The sequence below is a fragment of the Panthera pardus genome, unplaced genomic scaffold (genome assembly GCF_024362965.1).
Source record: "Panthera pardus isolate Hobbes unplaced genomic scaffold, ASM2436296v1 HiC_scaffold_8, whole genome shotgun sequence".
NCBI classification, from domain to species: Eukaryota; Metazoa; Chordata; class Mammalia; order Carnivora; family Felidae; genus Panthera; species Panthera pardus.
In genome coordinates, this window is record NW_026527013.1 from 39,271,979 (window position 1) to 39,299,830 (window position 27,852).

Sequence of the window (27,852 nt, forward strand, 5' to 3'; positions counted from 1 at the left end):
TCCAACAAAAAGAGAATGGTTAAGGAAATTATGGTATACTATGAATAGAATAGATTGTAGTGACCTTTAAAATTCATGCTTACAGAGAATATTTAATGATACAAACCAGCAGGAAATGAAACTGTTTAATCTCACCTGCATGTGTTTGTTAATATGAATGGGAAAAAATGAAATTGAAACACACTAAAAACATCAATGTAACTCTTTTCTACAGGTGAGAGATGCACTATGCAGTTTTAGAAAATCACTATGATTTTATCACTAATGATTTAGAAAAGCATTCTCAAAGTTGGGCATATCACAAAAGTATCTTTCTGAACAAATAATTGGGCAATTACCAGCTAACTACATAGATGAGACAGGAAAAATTAAAAATAGTATGAGGTGTTTGGAAAAGAAATAACTAAATGTTAGCTTGCCTCCATATCATCTTCTACATCTCAAATGGTCAACTTAAAACTTTCCCTGAAAAAAATATCTAATTATTTTAAGAAAGTAAAAAGTCTACCATGTCCCCAAATCATTGCACACTGAGCGCAGTACAGACCTCACTCCCATGGTTCTTAAAGCGATTTTTAGAACATTATGAGCCAGAAGCTATAAAAAATAAAGGCAATCCTTCTGCTTGGCTTCCTCCGCTATGAGACGCACCACAGGGAGACAGACAGCTCTGAGGCTGACCAGTCACATTCAACTGTCATCCCACCTGCTCAGAGGAGGGAGAAGGAAAGGAGAACAGAAAGTTCTATGGCCAGCGCTGCCTCTTACTTTCTGCTCTCTAAGTTGTTCATTCATACAAGAAAAGGTACAGATCACCGAGATGCCTTCAATTTTATATGCGATGTTGGCAACGAGTGGCTTTGCCCGTGCTATTCCCTGAGCCCGAAATGTCTCCTTCCGCCACCCAGTGTCTCCTTGGAAATCTCTGTTTCTTTAAGGCAAAGCAAACTTGGTGTTGCCAAATGAATCCCTAACTCCCATTGCCATATTCCTCCCGAAGGGAACCTTCATTTGACTCAGACACGTACCCTCTGTACCCTTCATACCCTTCTCCTACAGGATGCAGGAGCTTCAGGGAAAGCTACCCCTCTGCCTCCCCCAGAAGCTGGGGCTGAATGGAGATGATGATTGGTTGAGAAACCCAGGCCAAGCCAATCAAGGAACGATACCTATCTGGTCATGGGAATGGGCAGTTCAGGCCAGACAGCAGAGCCCCACCAAGTATGCTGGGGAGCTGGTGACAAGGCAGTTTCTCACTCTTAAGAGACAGCAACTGGACCAGGCAGCCTCCCTCTTCCTCTGGATGGTGTGGCAGTCGGAACCATGGCTGCCATTTTGTCTCCAAGGCAATGACAGGGTATCACTGAGAACTCATTCACTGCATTCAGCTATGCACCAAAGGCCACCCCACTGCTGAAGTTCCAGTTAAACAGCGCATGCATTCCCATACTGTTTACAGATTTCTATAATGGGTGAGTAGAACCTTCCTCGTTAGTAGAAATGAACAAGTGCTGTTTTTACCTGGCAAACCTCATTTCTTACTCTTCTGTAAACATAACTTTGATTTTCCCTTCGGGAATCACGCCTTGCCCGTTCTCAGTCCCATAGTCTAAGTGGGACTGATCCCTCCCCAATCTAACCTCCAGGCAAGGAAATGAAGCAAAGATAACCAATCAGAACACTGGTTCTAACTGGTTAAAAGGCTGTTACATTAACCTACTGGGCCAATGAGTAATTTATGTAAGCCTCCTGCTGGAACTATAGAGAAACTATAGAAAAACTCCTGTTCTGCTAGAGATGCTTACATGATAGAGTAGAAGGGTATTCTGCCAGTAACTGTCTTCTCACAAAAACACATGACAGAGAGCTAAGAATGAAGGAGTCAATGAGAGAGCAAGGACAAGAGAAAAAAAGAGGCAGCCAGCCCTCTGACTAACCCTCTTTTAGCACCTGGATCCACCTGTACCTGAAGCTAACCAGCACAAGATTTTTCCGTTATATGAGCCACTAAATAATCTTCCGTTTCTTAGAGTATAAGTTTCTGCTCTCATTAAACTCTGTCATCATATAGCCACTCGCACTGTACATTGTGACTATGTGTCCAACTCCCCACCAGACGGTGAGCTCGTGCAATAAAGACTATGTCTTTCATCCTCGTAGCTTCATACCTAAAGAAGAATTGGGTCCATGCCACCAAGTATAACTAGCAAGTCATTAAGACTCACCAAGGCTCAGTTTCCTAATTTTAAAAACAAGACAGTTAAAAGCAAAGACAGATTATACCAAATGGTAGGGAGGTGTGGAGAAATTAGAACCCTCATACACTGCCAGTGGGAATGTAAAATGGTGTGGGGGGGTTTGAAAATCGCTTCTGCGGTTCCTCAAAGGGTTAAACAAAGAAGGTACCGTATCATGCGGCAATCCCAAACCTAGGTATATACTCAAGAGAATTGAAAACATACATCAGCACAGTAACTTGCATATGAGTGTTCATAGTAAACTTAATCACAAAAGCAAAAAGTGAGGGGCACCTGGCTAGCTCAGCTGGTGAAGCATGTGACTCTTGATCACAGGGTCATGGCTCAAGCCCCACATTGTGGGTAGAGTTTACTTAAAAATAAAAAATTAAAAAACAGGGGCACCTGAGTGGCTCAGTCGGTTGTGTGTCCAACTTCGGCTCAGGTCATGATCTTGTGGTTCAGGGGTTCGAGCCCCACATCCAGCTCGCTTCTGTCAGCCTATCAGTGCACAGCCTACTTTGGATCCTCTGTCCCCCTCTCTCTTCCCCTTCCCCGCTTGTGCTCTCCCAAAAACAAATCAATACTTTTTTTAAAAAATACAATACAATGAATAAAATAAATAAATAAATATTTAAAACCAAGAAAGTCAAAAGAGGGTTCACTGGTGGATGAATAACAAAACGTCGTACATCTATACAACGGAATACTACTTGGTCATAAAGACGTACTACACACGGATTCGTGCGACACCATGGGTAAATCTGAAGAAACATTATGCTGAAAGATGCCATACACAAAAGGCCACATGCTGTGTAACTCTATACAGAATGTCCAAAATAGACAAATCTTTGGAAAAAAAAATATATTAGTAGTTGCTAGGGCTGAGGTAGGTTAGGACGAAATGGGCAAGGGGGTTAATGTTAAAGAGTCATGTCATTTCTGTGTGATGAAAATGTTCTAAAATTGACTGTGAGCTCATGGTTCTGCAACTATGTGAATATACTGAAATTCGCAATTCGGTATACTATAAATGGGCGAATTTATGTACCTGAACTATATTTCAATAAAGCTGTTACCAAAAAAAAAAAAAAAAAGGCCAGATGAACCAGATGGTAGCCGAGGACCCTTGTCACCAGGACCTGCTTGGATTCTCCCCAGCATTTCATATAAAATAGGAAAGATCTAGCTATGTGACTCTGGGCAGGGTCTTGATCTCCACAGCTCAGTTTTCTCATCTATAAAATGGAGATGAAACGAACTTCTTCGCAAGGTTGTTGTAAGGATAGAACGGATTATGCATACAAAGCATTAACAATAGTGCTCAGTGCTCTAGTGACTGTTGAGCTGGCATGTGCTAACTGCCCCCTTACGTGTGGTTCCAGACACATTCACGGCACATCAAATTCTATTCCATGCAACTCATCATCTTCCAGCACCAGTGTATGCCTTGGGACGTACTTCCATCCACCATCCTGCTAACTTAGGCAATCACAAAGATGTATTTCACTTCAGTTTCATTTTTTCTTTCTCCTGGGGGTATGGAGAAAGAAACAATGAAAATACAAATACGTTATGGCAAGTAGCAAGTAAATGTTTTTCATCTTCCACTGGCAAAGCCAAGGCCTGATACCCAAATGCTACAAATTACTTCCATGTGTCTCCTAGACAAAGAGGAAAAAGGGCCAAATGTTCAGGCCTGATGATGGAAGTTTGGGTTTAACACCAAGACTCTCCCACCAAGTCTCAGTTTTGGGTGTCTGCCCCCAAGCTGTCAAGAAAAATGGAAGGACGTGAAGGAGTTCTACGTGAGTCCTCTTGGTGGATGTTTCTGCCTGGATAGGGAAGGGGTAATAATAATCATTATGAGCGTCATCAGGACAACCACAGTAGCTTCTATGATTTATTGAGGGCTCCCCATGTTCTAGACTCTCTATCTTGTTCTAAGTGAATTACACACATTAATTTACCTAATCCTCCCTTCAGCTTTACGTGACAGGTACTATCATACCATTTGGTGGGTAAGAAAACTGAACCACACAAATGTTTAAGAACTTGTGCAAGGTCACAGGACTCTTTTTTTTTTTTAATGTTTATTTTTGACAGAGAGAGACAGAGCGTAAGCAAAGGAGGGGCAAAGAGAGGGAGACACACGGAATCCGAAGCAGGCCCCAGGCTCCGAGCTGTCAGCACAGAACCCAACGAGGGGCTCGAACCCGCAAATGGGGAGATCATAACCTGAGCCAAAGTCGGACACTCAACCGCGTCGCCCAGGCACCCCAAGGTCACGTGGCTCTTAACTGGCAAGCTAGGGATTCTAACCAAAGTGTCTGAATCAGTATCTACTGCACTATGTGTTCAATTCTTGACTGGGCACAATGGATTCGCTGCCCCCAGGCATTAGAATAATTGGGGCTAACAATGTCTACCTTTTATTGAAGGTTCAGATATGCCACACATTGGGCATTACAGGAGTTTCCTCAAAACCACCCTAACAGGTTCATATTACCATCACCAGACCATTTTACACAAGCGCAAACTGAGGCCAAGAAATCCACACACAAGATAACTCAAAACGAAGAGACCACACTAGGATTTGATCTGGCTCTTTCTGGTTCAGAGACCATGCCTGTCAGTAAGGGAAGAATTTGGTTTATTTAATGCTGGAGCTGGGTCTACAGTTTTCCTCAAACAGTTACAAGAATGACTAACGGGCCCCAGAGACGTGATCTGGACCTTCTGGACACAATCCTTTGTCTTTTATTTCTCTTCCTTTTATTTTGAATTGCCTCCCACCCAAGTCATTGTCCTGCTCCCCATCCCATCCCTCCCTGGAGAGGCAATGGCAAAAGAAGAATTGTGCCTCCAGCAAGTGACTTTTTCTGGAAAATAGAGGATGTGAGCAGAGTGAGGTTGGGAAAATTAGTGAAGGAGACAGGCTTGGGGATCCTTGATCTCAGGCCTGTGAGTTTGAGCCTCACATTGGGCGTGGAGCCTACTTAATAAAAAAAAAAAATGTAGGAGCCAGGCTGGCCACACAAGGTAAGGTGTGAACAAAGCAGGGAGGAGCATGTGTGTGCGTGTGTGTGTCTGTCTGTCTGTGTCCATCCAGAGAATGGATGAAAGTATCAACTTAAACAAGAGAAAACAAATTGTCGAGCCAAGTGAGGACTAGGGGAGACTGTAAAGGCTCTGGTTGCACCATGGGGTTAAACGAATTATTTGAGATGCTCCCTTACCAAAACCAAGAAACAGAAGGGCACCTTGCACGTAACGACATGGCCTGCTTCCAGGCACAACAACGAAGTGCTTATGCCATGGCTCCTCCAGGATGGGGGGCCATGCTGGGAAAATTTTATCCAATTTCATGCATGTCTGAGGGCTCAGTACCTGCAAAAACAAGGATCCAGCCAAAGACAAAAAAGAGAAACCTTCCCTACTACACAGGCAAGACAACCATGGTCTGTCCCTAAATCCTCTAGGACAAAGAACTAAATTAAGCCTTAAAGACACTACTTTCTTTAGGTATAACCAACGGGCTATCGAACATTGGGAAAACTTAGTATTCTAGCCACAGGTCTTTAATTTTCACCTTTTTCTACAGTCCAAATATGGGGCAATATGTAACGTAGTCTCAAACCCAGGGTAGACTCTTTAACTCCAGAGACGTGGTGCTAATTCACACACCAAAGGTACCTTCGCTGCACGCCAAAGGCGTAGCCTCCAAGGTAACGTGCAATGCCAACGGACAGAAGCACAACTGTAATCCTGTGCACTTGGACAAGCGAAGCTGTGCTTTAACACTGTCTTTAAGAATGAGGGCTCTCCTCTGTCTCCTCCTTGCTAGGGGCTGGGGCCAAACTGCTGTATGACTTCACTCTCTGTAATCCACAGGGCACGTGGAATACCCACAGCATGCCAGATTATCAGTAAGGCGATAACACTTGTATATTATACCTGCTTGGCACAATTTGAATGAGGCTCCCTCGGGCTGCCTAAGGTTTCGTTTCCTGTTATCTGCACCTGCACCAATTTCAGAAGCAAATAAAAACACCCCACAAAACCATATTTTAGGAGCTTATTCAAAAGTCAAGAGACAAAACCAGTGCAATCAACACAAACCCCAAAACACAACAACAAGGTAATTAACCTGAGGTTCCAATTCCCTCCACGTCTGTGAGATACACTTCCTTCCGGGTTTTAGCTATCTTTGCCAAGTTCACACCTTTTATCCATCTTAGCCCTTTGATGTGACTTTTAAACAATACACATAGAATAATCATAATCTTAAGAGCTAACAGGTATAAAGATGCTTCCTATACTGGCCAGAGACCATGCATCACATTCTGTGTGGATTATGTTACCTAATCCACAGAACAAATGAAGTTCTATCATTATGTCCTTCTATTCGCACACACACGCACACACACACACACACACACACACCCTTATGAAGATAAATTAGAAAGGTTAATAGGCTTTAAGTCACTCAAGTTTTAAAAAAGGCTTTTTAAACTCAAGTTTGCAGAATTCCAGAATCCCTGACTTTAATCAAGACACAATGTGTCTGACACCCACGACTGCACTGTATGAGAATTTGGGACACCCTGAACTGGTGTCCCTTGCCTAGATGGCGTCCTTGGCATTAATGAAACTCTTTATCGCTAGAGTTGACTGGCTTCTACAGAGCTTTAATTTGTAAGTAGAAATTTGTATTTTAATAAGTGGGTAAACAGTCCTTTCGGGAAGTTAGTTCTGTGCCGTTTTGGGAGAATGAACATTGAAAAGAGGGAAGGAAAGAAATCAAATCATCCACGAAGGGGTCAGGGGCTGTGGACACCATTGTCTCTGTCACTCTGTCCCAGATACAGAGCATCAGGGGTAAAAAAAAAAAAAAAAAAAGATGAGAAATGACAGCTTTATGAACCTCAGACTGCCACTCAACATTACTTAAAAGGCAGCTTTCCCTGGAGACACCAAGACTATAGCAGGCATCAAAGCAATTCCATATCAGTACCTTTTTAAAAAGGAATTATTACAATATTTTACTTTGGTTCCTCCCAATTCATTGCATACAATTCACTGTGTAGAAGACAGTCTTCATCAAATACACATATTTGGTGGGGGAGGGGAACGCTAAACAGACTCTTAATAGGAAATTCAAATCAAGAATTGCTCAAGACGACACCTGCCTTCTGGCCTAATGGAAAAATCAATCTGTCAGGTCTTAATTAAGTACTCAGGCTAGAAAGAAAAGGCGGCTGCTTATACTTGGTATACTACCTAGTACAGTGTTGGTAGTCAAAATGTAACCGAAAGCCGTATTTGTTACAGAAATGGTAACTAAGCGTACAGATGAGTCATTTGCTTCTGGGCGGCCATATATTTAGTAAACAAAAGGTGGAACTAGATGAATGTCATAGGCTGGTTGACAAAGATCCCTGTGAACAATGACATTCAGATGTCTGAACGTTGTTGAATTGGAACACCTAACTGAGAAGGTCCAAAATGAAGCTGGGGGGAAAGAGGGGCATCAGGAAATAATGGCTCCTGACCTGGAAGTAATGCTGGGTCAATAAATGAACAAATGAGTGAGGTCAAAAAATGGGGAACTTCCATGTGTTCCTTCCATGATGGCCACTGAAAGAACTAAATTCTCTACCCGTTATATATAATCACCGACAAATATGCAGGTACATGAATACCCATGGCCTCTCAATAGCCAGAATGGAGGCTGTTATAAACTCTGAGCAATTCATTCCACATACACTCAGCCCAGATGGAGCTACCTGGATGGTGAACGGCGCACCTAACATGGGTCCTCATCACCAAGGGTCATTCCCACTTTCAGGCGTGCGGTCCCTCTTCTCAACCTAAGTGCACAGCCCGTTCATTCTCCAACTGCCCTGCCAGGGTGGGGAGACAGAGACAGCAAAAACCGTGCATGGATCACAAGTTAATTAACTGGCTTGCAAACGGTGAGCCATCCTGAGCAGCATTCTCGTTCCCCTAGGAACTAAACACCAGACGCCCAGCCAGGGAAAAATAATACAGACAGACTCCGTAAACACATTCAAATCCCCAACCTGACTAGAGAAAACCCTGGTGCGGCCTAACGTTTGACCCAACTGCAGTATCATTTCCTGTCCCCGTAGTGGACGATTAAGGTAGTTGTGAAAAAAGGCAATTCAATGGGCAATCTGGCGAAGAGCTGGAGAGGAACGCTCTGGTGTTCACAGCCTGACACTGAGGGAGCACAGCCCGACAGGGGATCACACGCTGGAACTGAGTTTCAGGAGCACAGCTGGGGGAGCGGGAGGGGGCCAGTTAGTGCTCTTCTCTGCAGAAAAAGCACCAAGTCCTCCACGGATGCTTGAAGGCGGTGGTGGGCAGACACCGGTGCCAACCTGCTCCCAGCAATCTCAAGCTTCTGGAGTCGGGAAGAGCGCCCCCTCCAGTCTGGCCTCAGGGGTGCTCCTGAGAGACTCATCAGACCCCTCCCCAGAAAACATGCCCACACCTCTCTGGGCCCCCAGAGATGGCCTGTCAGCCAAAAAGACCACCAGCAGACATCTGGAGTGACCCCAAAACTGTAGCACACCCTCACGTCAGGAAGAGTTACCGTGCCGGACAAAGCGGGAAGAGGGGAAGAGGCCGAGGGGAGAAACACACGGGGGAAGGCGGACGGAGCAGGAAAGCAGGGGAGAGGTGATGGAGGGCTCCCAACTTCGCCATCACACATTCTGAAGAGAAAGCAGGGCTCGCCCTTCCAAGACCTTGTCCCCAAAACACAGAAATCCAGCAACAGGCCTTGTTCTTGTTAACGATAAAGTCACCAAAAGCCAAGTGTTTGTGACAAGCCAGAAACTCTGTTAAGCGCTTTGCAGACACGTGCTCCTTCGTGCCTCCCATCAGTCTGAACACCGGGCAGCATCGCCGCCACGAAGACTCCACCAAAGTCAAAGACTCAAAGACTCCACCACTCGCTTGGCACGTGGGAGCTACAGAAGGGCACAGAATCTGTGCGTGTCTGTGGAGAGGACAAAAACTGCCTGGCCCAAGGATCATCCAGTTATGTTACAACTCGAAAACAGGGTACTACTACAAAGTCCTGTCACTTTCTTCAGAGTCGACTGGACTTGAACCGTCTCAAAGAAGCTCATCCTCATCAATGAGGGTGCCACAAGTGCCCAGCGCAGAGGCAGAACATCCCCTTATTGTTGCATTTGGTGCAGCTTGGGCCAACCACACCTCCACGGCATGGGCCTGGTTAGCCGGCCATTCCTGTAGGCAGGAAACCAACCAGTGCCCCTCAAGATAAAACTGCTTCTTTAATAAATACAGCTTGGGATCAAAGGGGGAAGAGTAGAAGCTCTTTTCTGAGGCTGCCTTCAGATTCTAGGCCTAGCAGGCCCCTTGCAGAATGAAGCCAAGGGCAGGTGACAATGAAGGACAAGGAAGGTGACAGGGACAGAAGGTACAGTCAAAGTGGCAAGATCCTGGGGAAAGGGCTGTAGAAGAATAAAAGAACGAGCAAGCAAGAACAGGATTAGCTTCCCGCACAGAATGTTGCAAACTGCCCGCAGAAAACACTTATTCCAGAAGATGGCCATTCTTTGACACTCAGCGGGTCTCACAGCCCAGGGAGAGGAACGTGCTTTAAAACCTGAGCACCCTGAAACTACTATCACGCTATATGTTAACTTACTGGAATGTGAATAAAAACTCGCAACAAAAACAAAAACAAAAATCTGAGCCCCATCTGGATTCAGTAATGCAGAGGAAGTCAAGATCGCGGAGCACGAGTGGCATAGGAGGGCCTCAGCCAGCCATGCCTGTCCCAGCCGGGTCTTCCTGTTTTGCAGGGGAGGAAATCTTGGTGTGAGAAGCCAACCCTGAGCAGGGCCTGCTTCACGGGTGTGTGACAAGGGCAGCCACACCGGGCCCCGGGCATGGGAATGCCCCGAACTTGGTTTAAGGCTCTGCCATCATTATCCTCAAGTTCTTAACATGTAACAAGGCCCCACAAATGAACAGCCGGTCAGCTCCCACATTCTGTTTATTCTTTGAATTTTCAAAGGTCTCATAACAAAGACTTACTTACTTCTACCGTTTTTTTTGTTTTTTGTGGTTTTTGTTGTTGTTGTTGTTGTTTTAACAAATAACTTGTTTCATGGGCTATTTACACTCTATGTGACCTGGCTGGGATGTCCTAGATTCTCAAAAATGTATTATTTAATGCACATACCAAGAATTTCTTCACCTCATTCCTAACACATGTTCCAACCTCCAAAGCAAAATGTGCCCGGTGTGAATGTCAGAACCCCATGGCAAAGACACAGATGTCACTAGTGGGTTTAATGGAGGAGTGATGGGACAGGTGCATTCTAACCTCAAAGGTTTGTAGAAATCTGAACCACTCACCTGAAACACAGTTCTAGATCTGCAACCTATCCTATTTTATTCACAATAAAATGTACCCTCCCGAACACAAACACACATCAGTACATACACACAATGGTATATAACACACGTATGTTATAACCTTACAGCTCCAGACGTCTACTGTAGCCTTGATCCCAAGTACATTACAAACATCAAAGAGACAATATGGTCCTTATAGTGCTATCCTCCCAAAGGGTTTCTTTGCAGAGGAAGAAAATATACGCGTGTACACCTGAAAGCAAATAGTTACTAACAATCGTATAGAGACTGATACAGAAAAAATGTTCTTGATACAGAGTAGGATAAATCCTTGTAAAAAAAAAAAAAAAATATATATATATATATATATATGTGCAGTATTATCTGTAATGTTTTTTTAAAATATACATACACACAAACACACACACAGATACACACAATCACATATACATAAACGTGTGTATAAATGTAGATATGGAGATTACTGAAGGTGGCCAGGCAGGATTTGATCCAAGGGGCTATCTCACTGGACAAGAGTCACATCCCCTCTATGAACCACAGTCTCCTGACAGACAAGGGGTGGCTCAGATCAGGTCATCAATGAGGACTCTATAGGTCTCCCAGGATCCCACTCTGGAGGGTTAAGGGCAGCCCAACAAGTTCCCACACTAAAATGTTGTCTCAAAAACAAACTGGCCCCGGCCTACTTCACTGTCCTCACAAGAAACTCTAATGCTCATTTGGCACAGGTAAAGCAGATAAACAACTAGATAGAGACTTTAGAATACGGATATGGAGAAGGGTTATGGATCACTTACAATGCAGGAATTTTTTTAAGTTTATTTATCTTGAGAAGTGGGGGGAGAGAGGGAGAAAGAGTGTCACCAGTGGGGGAGGGGGAGAGAGAGAATCCCAAGTAGGCTCCACACTGTCAGCATAGAGCCTGACACGGGGCTCGCACCCATGAACCATGAGATCACCACCTGAGTCAAAATCAAGAGTCTGACACTCAACCAATGGATCCACCCAGGCACCCCAACCCAGGAATTTTTTTTAAGACTTACTTTTTTAGAGCAGTTTAAGGGTTAGAGGAAAATCAAGGGGAAGGTACAGAGAGCTCCCATAACCCTCCTGGCCCCACACGTGCACGGTCTCTCCAACTGCCAGCATCCCTCACCAGAGTGGGACACTGGTTACAAATGACGAATCTGCAATGACACATCATAACCACCCAGAGTCCACAGTTTACATTACAACAGCATGGCTGACTCCTGGTGTGGTACATTCTGGAGGTCTGGACAAATGTATGATGACATGTATCCACCACTATAGAGTCATACACAATATTTCACCACCCCAAGAATCCTCTGTGCTCTATTTATCCTTCTCTCTCTCTCACCCCTGGCAACCACTATTCTTTTTCCTGTCTCTACAATTTCGCCTTTTGCAGAATGTCTTTCACCCCGTGATATGCCCTTAAGGTTCCTCCATGGTTTTTTTTTTTTTCTGATTTGACAGCTCACTTCTTCTTCTTTTAAGTAATCTCTATGCCCAATGTGGGGCTCGAACTCATGGCCCCAAGATCAAGAGTCACACACACACAAGATCAAGAGTCAACCAGGTACCCCTACAGCTCACTTTTTCTTAGTGCTGAACGATACTCCATTGTCTAGATGTACCACAGTTGTTATTTATCTGTCCCCATACTGAAGGATATCTTAGTTGCTTCCTACTTTTGGCAATCGTGAAGAAAGCTGCTATAAACATTTGTGTGCAGGGCTTTCTGTGGACATAAGTTTTCAACTCCCTTGGGTAAACACCAAGCAGGGCCACGGCAAGATAGTATGGAAAGAGTATGTTTAGTTTTAATTTTTTTTAATGTTTATTTATTTTTGAGAGAGAGCACGCAAACGGGGAGGGGCTGAGAGAGGGAGAGACAGACATAGAATCCAAAGCAGGCTCCAAGCTCTGAGCTGTCAGCACAGAGCCCAACACGGGGCTCAAACTCGCAAACCTCGAAATCATGACCTGAGCCAAAGTTGGACGCTTCACCGCCTGGGCCACTCAGGTGCCCCGAGTATGTTTAGTTTTATAAGAAACCATCAAACTGTCTTCCAAAGTGGCTGTACCTATTAGGCCTTCCCACCAGCAATGAATAAGAGTTTTTTTTAAATGCCATTTCTGACGTATTCATCCTAACACTCTCCCCGACATGAGACTGAGGACCTTTTACAGGGCAAAATGGAAATTCAAGAGAAACGTTCCATCCTCCTTAAATCTCTTCTCAGCCCCCCAACACATGGTGCATGGTCAGGCTCCTTGGGATTTTCCCACTCTGAAAGAGAAGCTGTTTAGTGAGCCAGGCTCTGTGACCACCCATGATCTGAATTACGCACAGGTGTTCAAAAACACAGAGGGATCCAGCATAATTAAGAGTATTAAGCAATCATCTCAGCCCAAGGAGGCAGTTGAAGAAAAGAAGAACAGAGCTTGGGCAGCACTTTGGGAAATAAATTCCACAGCCTTTCACCAAGTTGAAATCTTGGCTTTGGACACACATAAAAATGAGCCTGGCCTGATCTGAGCTCCCAGTGGACATCTGCCAGATCACAAAAATTGACCCAATTGGCCTGCCTCACCACAGAGAAGGCCGCTGCTCAAAGAGCAGTTGGTACTGCTGATAAGAGCCAACATGGACGGACAGGACAGCAGACAGGAAAATGGCAGACGACGGTCGGCGCAATCCAGGGTGGGAGTCTGCTTTCAAGAGATCATTTCGTCAATGTGTTTTTAAAAAATAACATCATAGGGGCGCCTGGGTGGCGCAGTCGGTTAAGCCTCCGACTTCAGCCAGGTCACGATCTCGCGGTCCGTGAGTTCAAGCCCCGCGTCAGGCTCTGGGCCGATGGCTCGGAGCCTGGAGCCTGTTTCCGATTCTGTGTCTCCCTCTCTCTCTGCCCCTCCCCCGTTCATGCTCTGTCTCTCTCTGTCCCAAAAAGAAATAAAAAACGTTGAAAAAAAAAATTTAAAAAAAAAATAAATAAATAACATCATAGCGGCCTTCGATCTGATTTCCTTCTTTTATAGCCTTCAATCACTCTTTCTTTATGTCCTATAAACCGCAGCTAATTATTCCTTTGTTTTCTCTCATGTCACCTTGGTACTGTTGTAGAGTAGTAAGACACCTGCTCAACTCTGCCCAGGAAGGAATGCCTTTGAGGGAGAACGGCTTTAGAAACCCCTTTGCAACAAAGAAGTCAGTGTCAATGTTTTCCCACAAGATTTCAGGAACCTAGAAAAAGATGCTCTGTTACAAGTATTACTTCTCTTTAAATAAACCATTACCAAGTATAACTTTGTTATGAGAAACTCAAAAAAACATTTTTTTTTAATTAAAGCCATTGTTTAATAGTAACACTGACTCTAATGGTCCCCGTTTAACACACACCAGCCTCTAAAAAGAGCGTTGTCCAAACATTCCCCTTTGTTATATTTTACCTCTACTCTTTAGGGAAACACAATCTACCTTTAGACTCATTTTGTTTAACATCTCTGGTCACTTATGCTGTTTATTGAGTATGTGATATTCCTAATAAAATGTCAGCACAAATATCCAAGTTGTCTAGGAGGAAAGAAAAAGTTTTTCCAACCTTCCCTGGCCAGTCTAGGTAAACATTTCTATGACCCAAGTCACTTAGCCACGCTGACACAAATGCCTTCTATCTTTCCCCTCAAATTACAAAAGATTATCATTTTACTCAGCAATAAGCCTGACTAAATCGAAACTCTGTACATCAGAATTAAATATGTTCTAGCTACTCAAAATGAACAGTGTATTATTTATCACTAATATTTAATGACAAAAAAACTGATAACTCTCTCTGGTTCTACCACTGATCACTGATTTCATCTAGTCGCGCATCATCGATTCCTTTGGTCATTAGCATAATCACAGAGCATCAACTCCGGCTTATGCAGCAAGTTTGATAACAGAGCTGAAAGTAGACACACACTATTTTAAAAACATGTTCCGATTTTCATCTGAGTATATCTTTATTTATATGGCTTTCTTACCATAAAGATGCCAGTCCTTTAAAATATGCAGAAATCACTTTCTACACTGAAGAACAAGGTGCTATATCATAACAAGGATACAGAAGTATAAAGCGCCTGTTAATTAAACATCGCTTTTTAACTTGCTACCCTGCATATGTAACTGTTAAGTTCTAAGCCAAGTCTTTAAATAAGAATGAGAAAATGGCTAGGCTCCTTCAGATGAATGCCTCGCCTGGTTTTTTTTTTTTTTTTTTTTTTTTTTTTTTCCTTAAATGTAAGAGATCAACCACTTGATACATTATTTTTTTTTTAAATCAAATTCCCTGGTATTGATTTTAAAGCCTCCCCCCCCCAAAAAAAAAAAAACATAAAAAATAAAAAACAGTCATAAATGAACGAATTATGAAGTCTGAGTCAGGACTGATAGTTTCACATTAATCCTAAATTTCAACATGTAATACTGCAGAATGCGGCTGGGATCCAAATGTAAAGAACTCGTCTCGAATAATATTCAGCACTTCAAAAGGCTCAAATGGGAGAATGAATAAACTACAGCTACATGTATCCACACGGATGAATTTCACCAACTCTACTGAACAATAACAAAAAAGCAAGTTACTAAAGCACACACACAGCAGAACCCCTCAAGATAAATCTTGAACATGAACAAGAAAACTCTATATTTGGGGGAATAGATGCATATGTATTGAGGACATAAAGAAATCCAGGGGATGAGAACCAGCCAGCTGAGAGCAGAGGTCACCTCCAGGCGACAAGGACAGAGGTAGGATTAGGGCAGATATGCCAAGAGCCTCCTCAACCTGGTTGAGAAATGTGTTCTTTCTGAGCATGAGCCGCAGGTACATGGGTGCTCACTGACTTATCCTTTAAATTATACCTTTTTGGTGTCGTGTATTTCATAATAAAAATGGAAAGATGTAAGCACACAGTTTTAAGACAAAGAACTTGTAAATATCTGCCAGATTTCTCTCATCAGAAGTTATTCTCAACTCAAAGATCAAAGTGCTTGAGGCCATCACATCGCATTTTATTCTACAATCGGGCACTTGTTACAACACTAAATGCTGCATCCCGATACAAAACCCATTTTCGGTATTTTCCAAAGTGCCTTACTGCTTCCCTCAAGAATTATTCTACCTCGGTACTCCGCTATGGCAAAGTCATCTCTGACACAGAGATGATCTTTCCACTCAAAGTGACTGCCCTGCTTCCTAACAAAAACAAAAACGAATACAGACATCTGACCTCTCTTGAAGTATCTTTTGAATTTTGAGTTGATGTGAATATATGCACAGGAAGAATAAGCTGGAAACACACCTTGTGTATGATCTGGGGACAAAAGGGTATAAGAGAAGGGTAAATTTTTGCCAGATGGGGAATATATTCCCCCTCACATCCCATCCCCCACCCCCTTCCTGGACTATTTAAACCTTGTGTAGCAGTTGCCATAAGACAGCGAGAGACAAACAGGAGAAGCCCCCCAGTCAGTGGCAAGGACGATGGCTTGCTCCTACAGGTATAAGAATTTGTTGTAAGCTTACCAAAGTTACGACTGTGCATTTACTGTCAACATGCATCATACTGCACAAAAGCCATTATTTAGAAAATAACACGAGCATATTTAAGCGGTTGAACCCTTCCTAAACCCAGAGAAGGCATGCACAACAGCAGGTCTGCAACAACATGCCTGACGAAGGCCATAAAGGAAAGTCCGAAACTGAACCGTTTTCTATTTCCGCACACTAGCTTCTCTAAAATCGTGTACAGTCGCACAAAACAGCGATACTCTCTAGAGCCGCCCCATGCCCATCCTCTCAAGGTCCAGCTAGCTTCTCTCCAGATAATTAAATGCAGCAGAGTCTGTATTAGAAAATTTCTACCAGGCATCACTAAAAAGGGTCTGTCACTGATTCCCTAATGATAAATCAGTTAATTATTTAACCTTTCTTAATGAAATGATTAACATCCTTTCCACAAACAAGGCGGAGTTAACATCACGCTGAAGAGCTCATCGACCAGTGACAGTGGTGATTCTTCTACGGCACCTTCTATTTTTTCTATCAGTTCCATTTTTTTTTATCTTTTATAGAAACTCTTTATTCAAGGGGAGAGACAGCTAGTTGAAAAACTTGACCCACCAGAGATGTTTTGTTTTTTTTTTAAGTACTTCAGGATTAAACAGAAATAAAAGAACTTTGTACGACAGCAATATTCCAAGTGCCACCTGAACCTAGAGCGAAAGCAACTGTCAAGTTCTAAACATAAAAACAGTTGCCAACTTTTGGTATCTACTAAAATCAAGCTATACCCAAAGTCAAACGCAATCTTTTTTTTTTTTTTTTTTTTTTTTTTTTTTTTAATTTAGGTGAGGGCATTTCAGATAAACACTTTACTGGGTAACTTCAAAAGGCACCGTTACTAATACAGACAAAACAAAAAAAAAAAATGTCTGTATAATTTTTATTTAAATAACTCTTTTGATCTTAGTGGTTAGATCTTTAGCTGAAGCCCTGAATATTTAAACAATCTATCTTAGCATTTTATCTTCCTTCATCTCATAATCTCGCAGGATGCATTCTTCTTAGGATTCTGCTAGATTTGCGTGGCATCGCTGGATGACGTACTTCCATCAATATTCCTGCAGACCCCATCACGTACAACGAGAAAGGATGTCCCAAGATGGCTGGGGAAATCAAAACACTTGTGCCAACACGGTTACTCTAATGAGAAAACAGTTTGGGTTTTAAAATTAAGATGAAATACACACAAGAAAAAAAAACTTCAGAAAGCCATCTGACACTCATTGGTAGCTACAACATGACAGGGGCCATTGGAAACATGGATGCAAAAAAGGCAGAACGCAAAAGGAAATGGCGGGTCCTCAGTGAAAACCACCGACGTTCCAGGTCGTTCCTACCACTTTGTGGAACTCTGATGCTCTTGTTCTGCCTCTGTTCCCCTAAGCATCTATGTTGGTTTTGGTGTTTGACTCTGAAAAGGGAGCCTTTTACACCCCTCAGGTTTTGTGGGGCCCAAACAGTTAAGGTAAAGCCTTCAGAAGAATTGTAGGCTTTCGTCCACAGAGGAGACCAGTTCTCCAACTTTGGTGGGTATGAGAATCACGTGGGGAGCTGTTTAGAAACGCAAACCCTGGTCCCACCCCAGATACGGCACATCCAGGAACAGTGCAGCTACATCTCGGTCTGCAACCCAAGCTCCACTGAGATTCCAATGTTTGTACATACTTAAAGAACACCAGTTTTGATTCTTAATCGAAATCCAAACACATTAAAAGTAATACAGGCCTCACAATGAAACAAAAATTTAATCAGTAAAATACAAATGGAGATAAAGACTTCAGTTCCAGAATCTCTAGCAGCATAAATCACTCGGTCCACGGGTCTCCGGTTTGTGGCCTTCAGAATTACCAGGGGAAGTTCGTTTCAAGTGCATTCTCACATCAGTCAGCACAAATTCCAATACGAGAAGCTCTATTTTAATAAATGCTCCGACACACATACAAACACACACAATGACCTGGAGGCAGGTCCCTTTGAGACGTGATGAATTAGGACCAAATGCAACTTCCTCCCACTTCACACATGAGCATCTGTGTTCCATCCCTGTGCTCACCTGTCCCCAGGAGAGGAGGCTGCCAACACCTCTGATCAGGCATCACCAACTCAGGGGAGGCTCTGGGACAATCAAAACACATGCCACATCCTCCCTCCCCCCACCCCACCCCCAAAGAACTGTAGTCAGTGTCCTGATAGCAACAAGAACATCTTAAAGGATCTGAGTAATAACACAGCACCTGTGCCATTAGATCATGGAGGTCAAAGAACATACCTTAAAATACTACCCCTAATTCACAGGCAGGAAACCTGGAGCAGAGAAAATCACATTATGACTCAAATGCAGAGCTGGAAGGGGAGAAAAAGAAACCTCAGGAATTCAGTTTTTGAGTCCGATGCTAGAAATATTATCCACTGTCCTGGTAAATAAAACCGATCACTATATTAGCTAAAATCAGGTAATCTAGCAAAATACAGATGTCCACCTGACTTACCACTAATCAATAAATATGAATCCAAATGTAAAAATCAGGAGAAAAATCTGTCCTGTCCTAAGTAAATCTATTCTATTTAATTAATTTCAACAGAAACCTAATAATGCCAGGCTTATACCCATTTCCCCCCCTCAGTAAATTGTCCCATAACACACTAAGCGCTGATATCTACACACTGGTGAAATAAAAGAGAATGACATAAATTGTCTAGTCAGTGATCCCTCCATTTCAGCTGCTTGTCTGAATTAGCAGCAGTTGGAGGAAATATACCCATCAGAGTGCTCCTAAGGAGAGAGAACTAAATAGTACACAGAACACTTGAACACAATTTTGTATGTATTCATGTTCCTTTTAAAAAAAAAAAAAAACTCTTTTATTAAAAATGTGATTTGGAAAGAAAGCGCAATTAGCTTCACACAGGCACTGCCGAGATGTTCGCGAACACACCAGACATATGTAAATATTTCGTGATATCAGTTCCATTTGAGTAGACCTGTCAAGATATTTACAGGGCTTGACAGTACTTCTGTCTTTAATTAAATTTTTGCCTAGATACTTTAATGTAATTTAAATAGATTATTAGTTGTCAGGATCTAATATAAATTTTGTTTACGATTTAGTTACTTTAAGTACTCAGATTGAAGAAACTAATTTAACCCCATGACTGAGCAGCTTTAAGCATCAGGAGAAGGCCACTAAAAAGTCCCCACTGCCCTTTGCACTTTCCCAGTAACCTTGAATTACTACAATTTAATTGCAAATATCAAGGCACTAAAGTGAGCCCCCTCCCCCACTTTTTGAAAACAACACAGCTCAGCTCATGGAGAGTCCTAAGGAAAAACCCATCCACAATGCTCAGGTACCAGGAGTCTTTCTCTCAGGCAGTGTGCTCTCTCCCAGGGGCTGGCTAGGTAGGAAATGTTTTTCTCACTTTAAATCCCATAAAATAACTCCCCAACAAACACCTGTTGTGCACAAGGAAGGGCATGTATGAAAAACTGACATCAGGGGATTTCAAAAAGAAAAACAAGCCTTGCAGAGACATCCACGGCTAATTTGGTCAATAGATCTCCTGACTGGGTAAAACAGCGCAAGGCAGAGGATACAGCTTTTGGCACAACCTTCTTCTAAATGGGAGCTGGCTTCTAACTACAACCCGAAAAATGCCTTAGCACAAACTGACTGTAATTAATAAGAATAATTTATTAAGGAAACAAAGAACACTGTCTAATTGTCTTTCCCGGCTGCCATGTACTTCACCCCACTGTACTTCCTCTTTCCAGAATACCAGCCTCATAGCCATAACTGCAAGAACATTATCTATAGGATGAAAAACCAAAACATGTCTTGAAATCAAACACTCCTTACAACATTTATTTTTAGCTTTGGCGACACAAGCCAAATCTGCTTAATTTCCATTAACCACATCGTCGCATGCACATGGAAATAAACTATGTAGGTCCCGGGGTGGAGACAACAACCGTCATGCATAAGATATCCCATAGTTGGCCAGGTTTTCCCATTTCGGGAATTCACCTCATCTCATGGCCTGCCGATGTTCCAGCTTTTGGCACCTCTAACCTTAATTCATCCGGGTACCATGGAAGAGAAATCTTTTTAAAAATCAGTTTAAGATGGCTCCTTGGATAGCACGTGTATGGCCAAGTGGACTAGGGACCAGTGTAGCCAGTCACAAGAAAGATCATTTAGAAAATACACGGGCCCAAATGCAAACTTACTTGGCTTGCTGGCTTGATTCAGAAATTCAGTGTTTGATCACCTGGTGGGATTACTACCATCAACTGAAGGAAAGAAAAAAAATCCCCTGCAAATAGTAAAAGTATATGTTGGCTCATGTCTATTCAGCAGATGCCTCTCATAAGGCTATTTTCTTTAGAAAACAAACCTCTACTTGCTTGAGACCTTTACACACTTGAGGTCCAAATAACAGAAAAAAAAAAAAAAAAGCTGGCTTAGCAAAAATGGCATTTACTATGACTGAATTCTATAAAAGGAGTATGACACCTAACAGGATAAGAAAGGAAAAGAAAAAGCCCTTAGCAAAAACATTTTTTTGCAAAACAAAAATACCACCTGTGCAAATCTAGCTAGGCTCTCAAACCCTTTCTCAGCCACAGAGAAGCAGCTCATGCTCAAAGCCTTGAAGTTGCAATTAAATTGTAGTAATTTAAGATTATCAGGAGAGCAAAGGGCAGTGGGAGCTCTTTGGAGGGCTTCCCTCCCCTCTTAATGCTCTTCAGTCAGGGGTTAAATGAGTTTCTTTAATGTAAGTACCTTAAAGTAACTGAATCATAAACAAAATTTATACTGTTTTCTGACAGCCTGCAATCTATTTAAATTTTATTAACGTGTGCCTAAAATTATTTTTAAAAGACAGGACTCCTGCAATGCCCTGTAAATATTCTTGGCATACCCTCTGAAATGTAATCGGTAGGGTAACAACTAACATTGTCTGAATACACATACTTCTTTCTGATGCGGAGTCTTACAAGATAACATTTCAAAACTGAGTTGGAGTCTTAAGTAAAAACAAGAAAACTAAACCAACAGCACAATAAGATTGGCTGCAAAGAGGAAGCTGGGTTCAAAAGAAGTTGTCACATCTGCTATATTCACCCTTCTCTTAATGTTGGCATTGGACATGCTGTGGCATAAATATATTGGTTTAGGAAATATCACAATTCTTCTGTTAATTTAAACAATTGCTGAAAACAGACGTATCCCTCAACAGAGCCTCAGAACACAAATTTTAGGCCAGGGTAGAGTCTTAAGAAAAGCAAGGAACAACTTAGTAACAGAAAACCATACCTAGGCTCAATATTAACCCAGTTAACTTTTGTTATTGTTGGTACAAATGATTTAACTAGAAAATATTTACAGCTTCTTAAAAAACATTACATATTGCACAGAATTGCCTAATAGCATCTATGTGTATGTTTAACTCGCATTGTGTAATTACACAATAAAAGATATATCCAATAAAAGCTACACACTTTGAAACATGTTGGGCAGTATGGTTATGAAACTGACATAAAAAAACATCAAGTGTTTACTGTGTGATCGACATATTAATTAAAAATGCAATCCTTAAATGACAATCATTTTTATTCTTCTTTATGTGTTCACTTGTCCTATTTCCCACTTTGTTCTACTTAATTAAAAATGACATTTAATTTGGGGATAGTTTATAGCAAAAAAAAAAAAAAAAGGGTTACAGTTTTTACTCCAGCATTTAAATATAAATACAATATCTTACAGACAACTCCAGCAATATGGCCCCCTTAATTTGAGACGGTTAATTTCAATAGTTGATGATGCTTTCATTATACTTTGATAAACTTGTAAAAACAAAATGCTAAAGTAATTGCTGTTACTACTCCCTTTAAAAATGTAAAGCAGTTAAATTTTCCTAGACAACAAGCAAGGACAAGTTACAGAGAACTTGAATAAAAGTAGCAACGTGGTCATGTTGAATGTCAATCTAAAAAAAGAGGTTATGTCTAATCTGGAGAATGCTCCCTCTCGCCTTTTTAAATTCCAAGAGTGGGCTGACACAAAACTTCATCACCAGGGATTTTTCTTTTTTTTCTTTTTCTTTCTTTCCTTTTTTTTTTTTTTTTTTTTTTTTTTTTTTTTTTTGAGCTTCACATCAGATTTAAACCATCACATACAAAACCTTGGCTTTCCTGACCAGGCAGATCTTCTAAACTTGATGTGAGAAAACGTTACCTAACTCTAGTGTAGGAGTCTAATGTTGGTAAAAAGAATTCCACTGCACAGTTCTGGGTAGCAAGGCAGCCTCTGGAAGACTTAATATTCATTTCATACCTTTCTGCTTGCATGTTGTTCACAAACAAGACTGTATTAGAAAAATAACTTATGTAGCAACTCCACATCCATAAAGAACTCAAAAGCTGTTAGTGTTTCCTTCCACGTGAGCCTTAGCTCGCACAACAAAGATCAGCATTTGCAATGGTCCATTTCTGCATTAGTGAATATATAGCTTTGCTGCTTGATCGAATAGTCCAGGGTTCTCCATGTAGAGCTGACAACAACCCAGCAGCAGGTCTGTTTGATCTCTCCTGCTTCCTTAATTTGGGTTGTCAAGGTTCAGCAGTTGGAGGCTGTTTACTTTACTTTTCCAAAAAAAAAAAAAAAAAAAACCTGATTGCTTTCTCTCTCTCATACAATGACTAATCCAAAGTCTAAGGGGGGAAAAATGCAGCCAGTGGTAAGATGCTAAACCTTTTTTTTTTTCCCTCTGCAGTGAGAATTTAACTGACATCTTTTGAGTGGTAATAGTTGAGTTCTTTTTTATATTTTTAATGTTCTTTAATGGGGAGATGTTTCAAGTAGAAAAGTCAGAAAGAAAGAAAAAACCCATTCCAAATCCCTGAAACTGTAAGCCCAATTTTCTTTTCCTGGACTCAAAGAGATGGGTATTTCCACTTTGAGAATCAAAACTCCAGTGGAATTCTAAAAAAGATTTGATACATTTCTCTCTGGAACTAAAAATAACAGCAACTCCTGTCTCAATTATGCAGGCTAACCCCACTCAGAAAACACCTGAACTCTTACCATTTCTCTTCAAATTCTAGTTAAGACATCTCCCCCCAAACTGACTATCACTATGGAAAAACGAAGGGAAGGAGATAGAAGGTAAAATTTTTACAAGGAATCTTCAAGATATTTTCAGCCGTAGAAAAAGCCCTTAAATATCCTTCAGGTTTTTTCAATTCAGCTATTGTGCAAGTCCTAAATCCCACGGACAACCAAAGGTAAAGTGTAGATGGTTTCAAGGTACAGACTCCTTCCAAAAGGAATACAGAATGCCCTTCCAGCATTCCTGTTTTAAAAAGCAGTAACAAAAAAGGAAATCCGAACTTAGAAAATACCTGTGACCGGACAGGAGAGCAACACGAGCCCCTTCTAAGTGGGCTGGAGACGCTTAAATGCAACCAAATGAAATGTTTACATTAATTTCATTATTCTGCCCAAGCCTCACTGATGAGGGCTGGGGGGGGGGGGGGCAGGAGGGGGTAGGCGGGGTGTTGGGAAGAGGAAGAAATAAGTTTCATTTCGGGTTTTCTGGTCGAGCAAAAGGAAAATGAATTAAAACGAATGCGTAGGATGAGCCCAGGCTAAATCAATACACTTTGTAATCAGCCCAGCAAGGGTATTTGGACACAATGACTTGGAAATAATTAATAGTTATAAGAGGGGAGTGGGGTGAGAAGAGGGGGGCGAGAGATGTCACCATATTTTATCGGAGCACTTTACACTACACGCTAAACTTTGATCTTCAGAATCTCGGATTTAGGAAAGGGGGGAAAAAAAGGCGAAAGTCCAGTGTTTCGAAGCACCTACCAGCTTGAGGATGGGCACATTCCTGGCTCCGGGCGCCTTATCCCTGCGCTCGCGCCGCCCATGCTGGCGCTTTGGGCACAGAGAGGCCCCGGGGGCTCCAGGGTATCTTTTGCCCCCGCCCGCGTCCTCGCCCCGGCGCCCGCGGCCGCCTCGACTTACCGGCAGAGTCCGGGGAGGGAGTGGGAGCGCCGCCTTCACGCCCGCGGAGGAGGCGCCGGCAGCACCATGGTCCCCGGCGCCGCTGCCGCTGCCCCTGGCCCGCTTGCTCTCCGTGCGCTCTCTTCCTCTTGCAAACTTTCGGGTTCTGCGGTCGACAAGAAACCGGGGCGACCCTCAGCAAGTCCTCCTGGCTCAGGTTGGGGGAAACTGAGGGGGGTGGGATAAGTGATGAGGCTGGGGGACCAAGACAGAGAGAACGGCGGGATAGGAGGACCCAGGAGTGCGGGTGGACAGAAGGGAGGATGTGGCTCAGGGAATCCCTGCAAGGATCCCGAGACCGGGAAATCGGCCCGAGCCGAAGTCTCAGCACCTTCCCCAGGATCTTACAAAGTTGCAACAACAAAAAAGGAGGGGGGAGGAAGGGGGGAAGGGGGTGGGAAAGGGATACGATCGCAGGCGCAAGGTTTGAAGTTACAACTGTTTATTTAGTCCTTATTCTCACAGGGGCGGGAGCTGCGCGGGAAAGGGGGGGGGGGGTGCTGCAGGCTGCGATTTCGAAGCAAACACTGGGGAGGGGGCATACGACTTTGTTTCTGGGCGCGGAGCTCCCCGGCGCCCGCGTGTGTCACCGTCAGTCTCCGGGGACCGAGGCGGAGCTCACAACAGGTGGGGAGGGGGACTCGCCGAGGGCCAAAAAGGAGAAGGAATCAAAGTTTCCGAGCGGCGGTATCTGGGGAGGAGGGGGGCGGGAGGCGGGGGCGAGGGGAGGCGGAGGCAGCGAATGACCGCGACCCCGAGGCAACTGGCAAACTCTCCGCTCCCCGGCGCCACCGCCGCCGTCCCCACCCAAAGCGCACGCAGTCCCGGCTACCGGCTCAGCCGAGTCCTCTCAGCGGGACGGCGATGGAGCGCAGGGAGCTCGGGAGGAAGGCGGAGTGCGGGCGAGGGATGGAGAGCCATCGGCTGCCGGGACCGGGCCAGAGGGACCCGGCGACTCCCGCGCGTCTCAGGACACATCCAGGCTTGGGAAAACCCCCGGTACCCCAAGCTTCAAAGGAGAGTAAACCCCGAAAGTGTTTGTGGTGGAAGGGAGGAGACCCGATGCGGCGACTCCCCGCAGCGCACCCCGTTCCCATCCCACCCGCGGAGCTGGCCACGGCTGTCGCGGGCCTGTCCGCGGCGAGGCTGGGTTCTCGGGGTCGAGCGCGTGTGAGGGTGCGTGTCTAGGTGGGGGTGCGCGAATGTGTGTCCGAGTTTTCTGTGCTCCGGGGGATGGCGGCGGAGTGTCCCCGCCGTCATGTTCGGGGCCAGGCGCGTGTGGCACCGAGGATGTCCCCAGGCGCGGGCCCCAGGGTGAGGGCATCCCGTCATTACAATCCAGGGGCACCGAGGGGGCACACACTCGCGGAGAGCAAAGGGAAAAAGTTTGCTCCAAGTCCAAACTTCGGGCTCCAAAGGCTCCCGGCGCGCGCCCCCTCCCACCACAGACTCGACCCCGGCCTCGCGCCCGCCTCGCTACTCGATTGGCATCCCGACGCCCGACATCGAAAGTTGCGCCAGGCGGCCTGGGCTTATTGATTTCTCTCCCGCAGCGATCGCCCAGAGCGCAAAGCCAGGCGCGAAGGGGCCGAGGGGAAGAAGATCTCGCCTCCCCGCCGCTGCCGCCGCCCCCCCACCCTCATTTGACTTATGGAAATGGACCCAAGCTTGCGGGCGCCGCCGCCGGAGGCCCCCGCCCCCAACCCCCGCGCCGGCCGGTAAACCCTCCCTCCCCCCCCCCCCCACCGGAGAGCCTGGGCCCCGGCCCCGGGGGAGAGAGAGGCTGAGAGGGGAGGGCTGGGGGGAGATGCACGTGGAGCCTGGAGGTGGAAAGTAGTTTTTCTTTTTTCCTTTTTTTCTTTTTCTTTTCTTTTCTTTTCTTTTTTTTTTTTTTTTTTTTGTGCTGGTTGTTGTTGTTGTTTAAAGTGGCGGAAACAAGGCAGGAGGCAGCTTGGGAAAAAGTGGAGCAGAAATGGAAAAATACAAACTCACCCGCTGCAAATGGTCTCTCGGTGCAAACTAAGGTGTTTTCGGGCCTTTCCCCGCGCGCGCCCACTCCCGCCCGCGCGCGCACCCCCGCGCACACACTCACTCGCGCACACACGCGCGCACACACGCACTCCCGGACGAGGGCCGGGCCGCCGCGAGTACAGCATGCAACCGCCACACAATAAATAACAATAGATTCCTCCGCTCCGGACTAGCTTCCCGGAGCCCAGCCAGCGCCAGTGGCGGCGGCGGCAGAGGCGCGGGGAGCGCCGGCCCGGGGGCGCTCCCCAGCCCGCCTCCCGGCCTCCTGCCAGGGCCCCCTTTCCGCCTCACGCGCCCCCAAGGCCCCCCGGCACCCCCAGAGCCCGAGCCGCCGCCGCCCCCTCTCCGGGCCACACGGGCGCTGGCGCCCACCCTGCTCCTCCCCACCCCCACCCCCGCCTCCCGGAACAAATAAATAAATAAGGCGCGCGAGAGAGGCCAACACGTCGCGGAGGGAGATGTTGTTATTTTTTGCTGTTGTGCGTCCCTGACGTCACATCCACCTGCTGGGTAAACAACAAGGCTCGCAGCAAAAAAAAAAAAAAAAAAAAAAAATCGCAATTGGCAAAGAAGGGGGGAGGGGGCACGGCCTGGGGGGGGGGGCGGGTTCCGGGGAGATGAGAGTAAAGGGCGTCCGGGCTGGATGGGGAAGAGGAGAGGGAAGCAGAACCCCACAGACCAGAGAGAGGAAGGGAACGCCAGAGCAGTCCCTGGCCAAAGAGGGATCTGGCAAGAAAGACCTGGAAAAATAAGGGGCATGGGGGAGGGGAGGATCCCTCGCAAGATGGGGAATTGGGGGGCCCATTCAGACACCAGAAAAAACGAGAGGGAGAGTGTTAACAAGTAGGGACGAAGATAGGAATGCGATGGCTATTTGCTTGGTTTCTGAGCTAAAAATACAGAAGGAAGGAGAGAGGGTAGGCAAGGATGTGAGTTTCCTCCAGTTAAAAGTGAAAGTGTTTTGCCATCAGTGACAGTTGAAGGAGGGGGAGGTGGGGGTGGTGTTTTCAGCCCCCTTTCTCCTCTCCCGTCCTCCCTCGGTCTCTCCTCTTTCTTTCTGCACTTTGTCCAATGAAAGAAGGCGAGTTCGGGAGGTGAAAGTTCAACAGAAGGACAAACCCCTGTTTGCAGGGAAACAGAAACCCGCCAGCGAGGGGGTTTTCCCCCCTGTATTCCTGAATCAGGAGAGTGTAATGTGGGAGAGATTTTCCCCTCTTCCTTGTCAGACTCACTGCTGGAATGTGTAGTTTGATCCACTTTGGGGGAAAGTGGCTGCTGCATCAGGAGCTGTGCTCTTGCCACGGTTTCTCTTAGGAAAACGCCCAGGGGCTAGCATGTCAATCAGTTGTTTAACACAAATTACCTGCTCTCCCAGAGATCAGTCACATGCAGAAAGCTCTGTCCAATTCTTTGAAAAGGTGAGATTTT

At 44.7% G+C, this 27,852-nt stretch overlaps 2 protein-coding genes across 3 annotated transcripts in view; one reads left to right on the forward strand and one right to left on the reverse strand.

Annotated features, from left to right (window-relative positions):
- EIF4E3 (eukaryotic translation initiation factor 4E family member 3) overlaps positions 1-27,852 on the reverse strand; it is a 223,950-nt gene that overhangs the window by 61,363 nt on the left and 134,735 nt on the right. The gene's annotated exons all lie outside the window — the stretch shown is intronic.
- LOC109254489 (translation initiation factor IF-2-like) lies at positions 23,902-26,959 on the forward strand. 2 transcript variants are annotated; one of them, XM_053897315.1, is made up of 3 exons: positions 23,902-24,550; positions 25,947-26,111; positions 26,320-26,959. In XM_053897315.1, exons 1-3 carry the CDS (start codon positions 24,206-24,208, stop codon positions 26,569-26,571), a joined length of 762 nt encoding a protein of 253 aa, XP_053753290.1. In that variant the 5' UTR covers positions 23,902-24,205; the 3' UTR covers positions 26,572-26,959. The 2 variants fall into 2 exon arrangements, with proteins under 2 accessions (XP_053753290.1, XP_053753289.1); XM_053897314.1 differs by lacking the exon at positions 23,902-24,550 and having other exon boundaries at positions 25,106-26,111.

What these genes read in the sequence shown, in the direction of transcription:
- LOC109254489 (XM_053897314.1), top strand. Translation starts at nt 25,596, where the DNA reads ATGTGTGTCCGAGTTTTCTGTGCTCCGGGGGATGGCGGCGGAGTGTCC. An exon ending in CCCAACCCCCGCGCCGGCCG is followed by an intron (nt 26,112 to 26,319) that starts GTAAACCCTCCC and finishes TGTTGTTTAAAG; the next exon opens with TGGCGGAAACAAGGCAGGAG.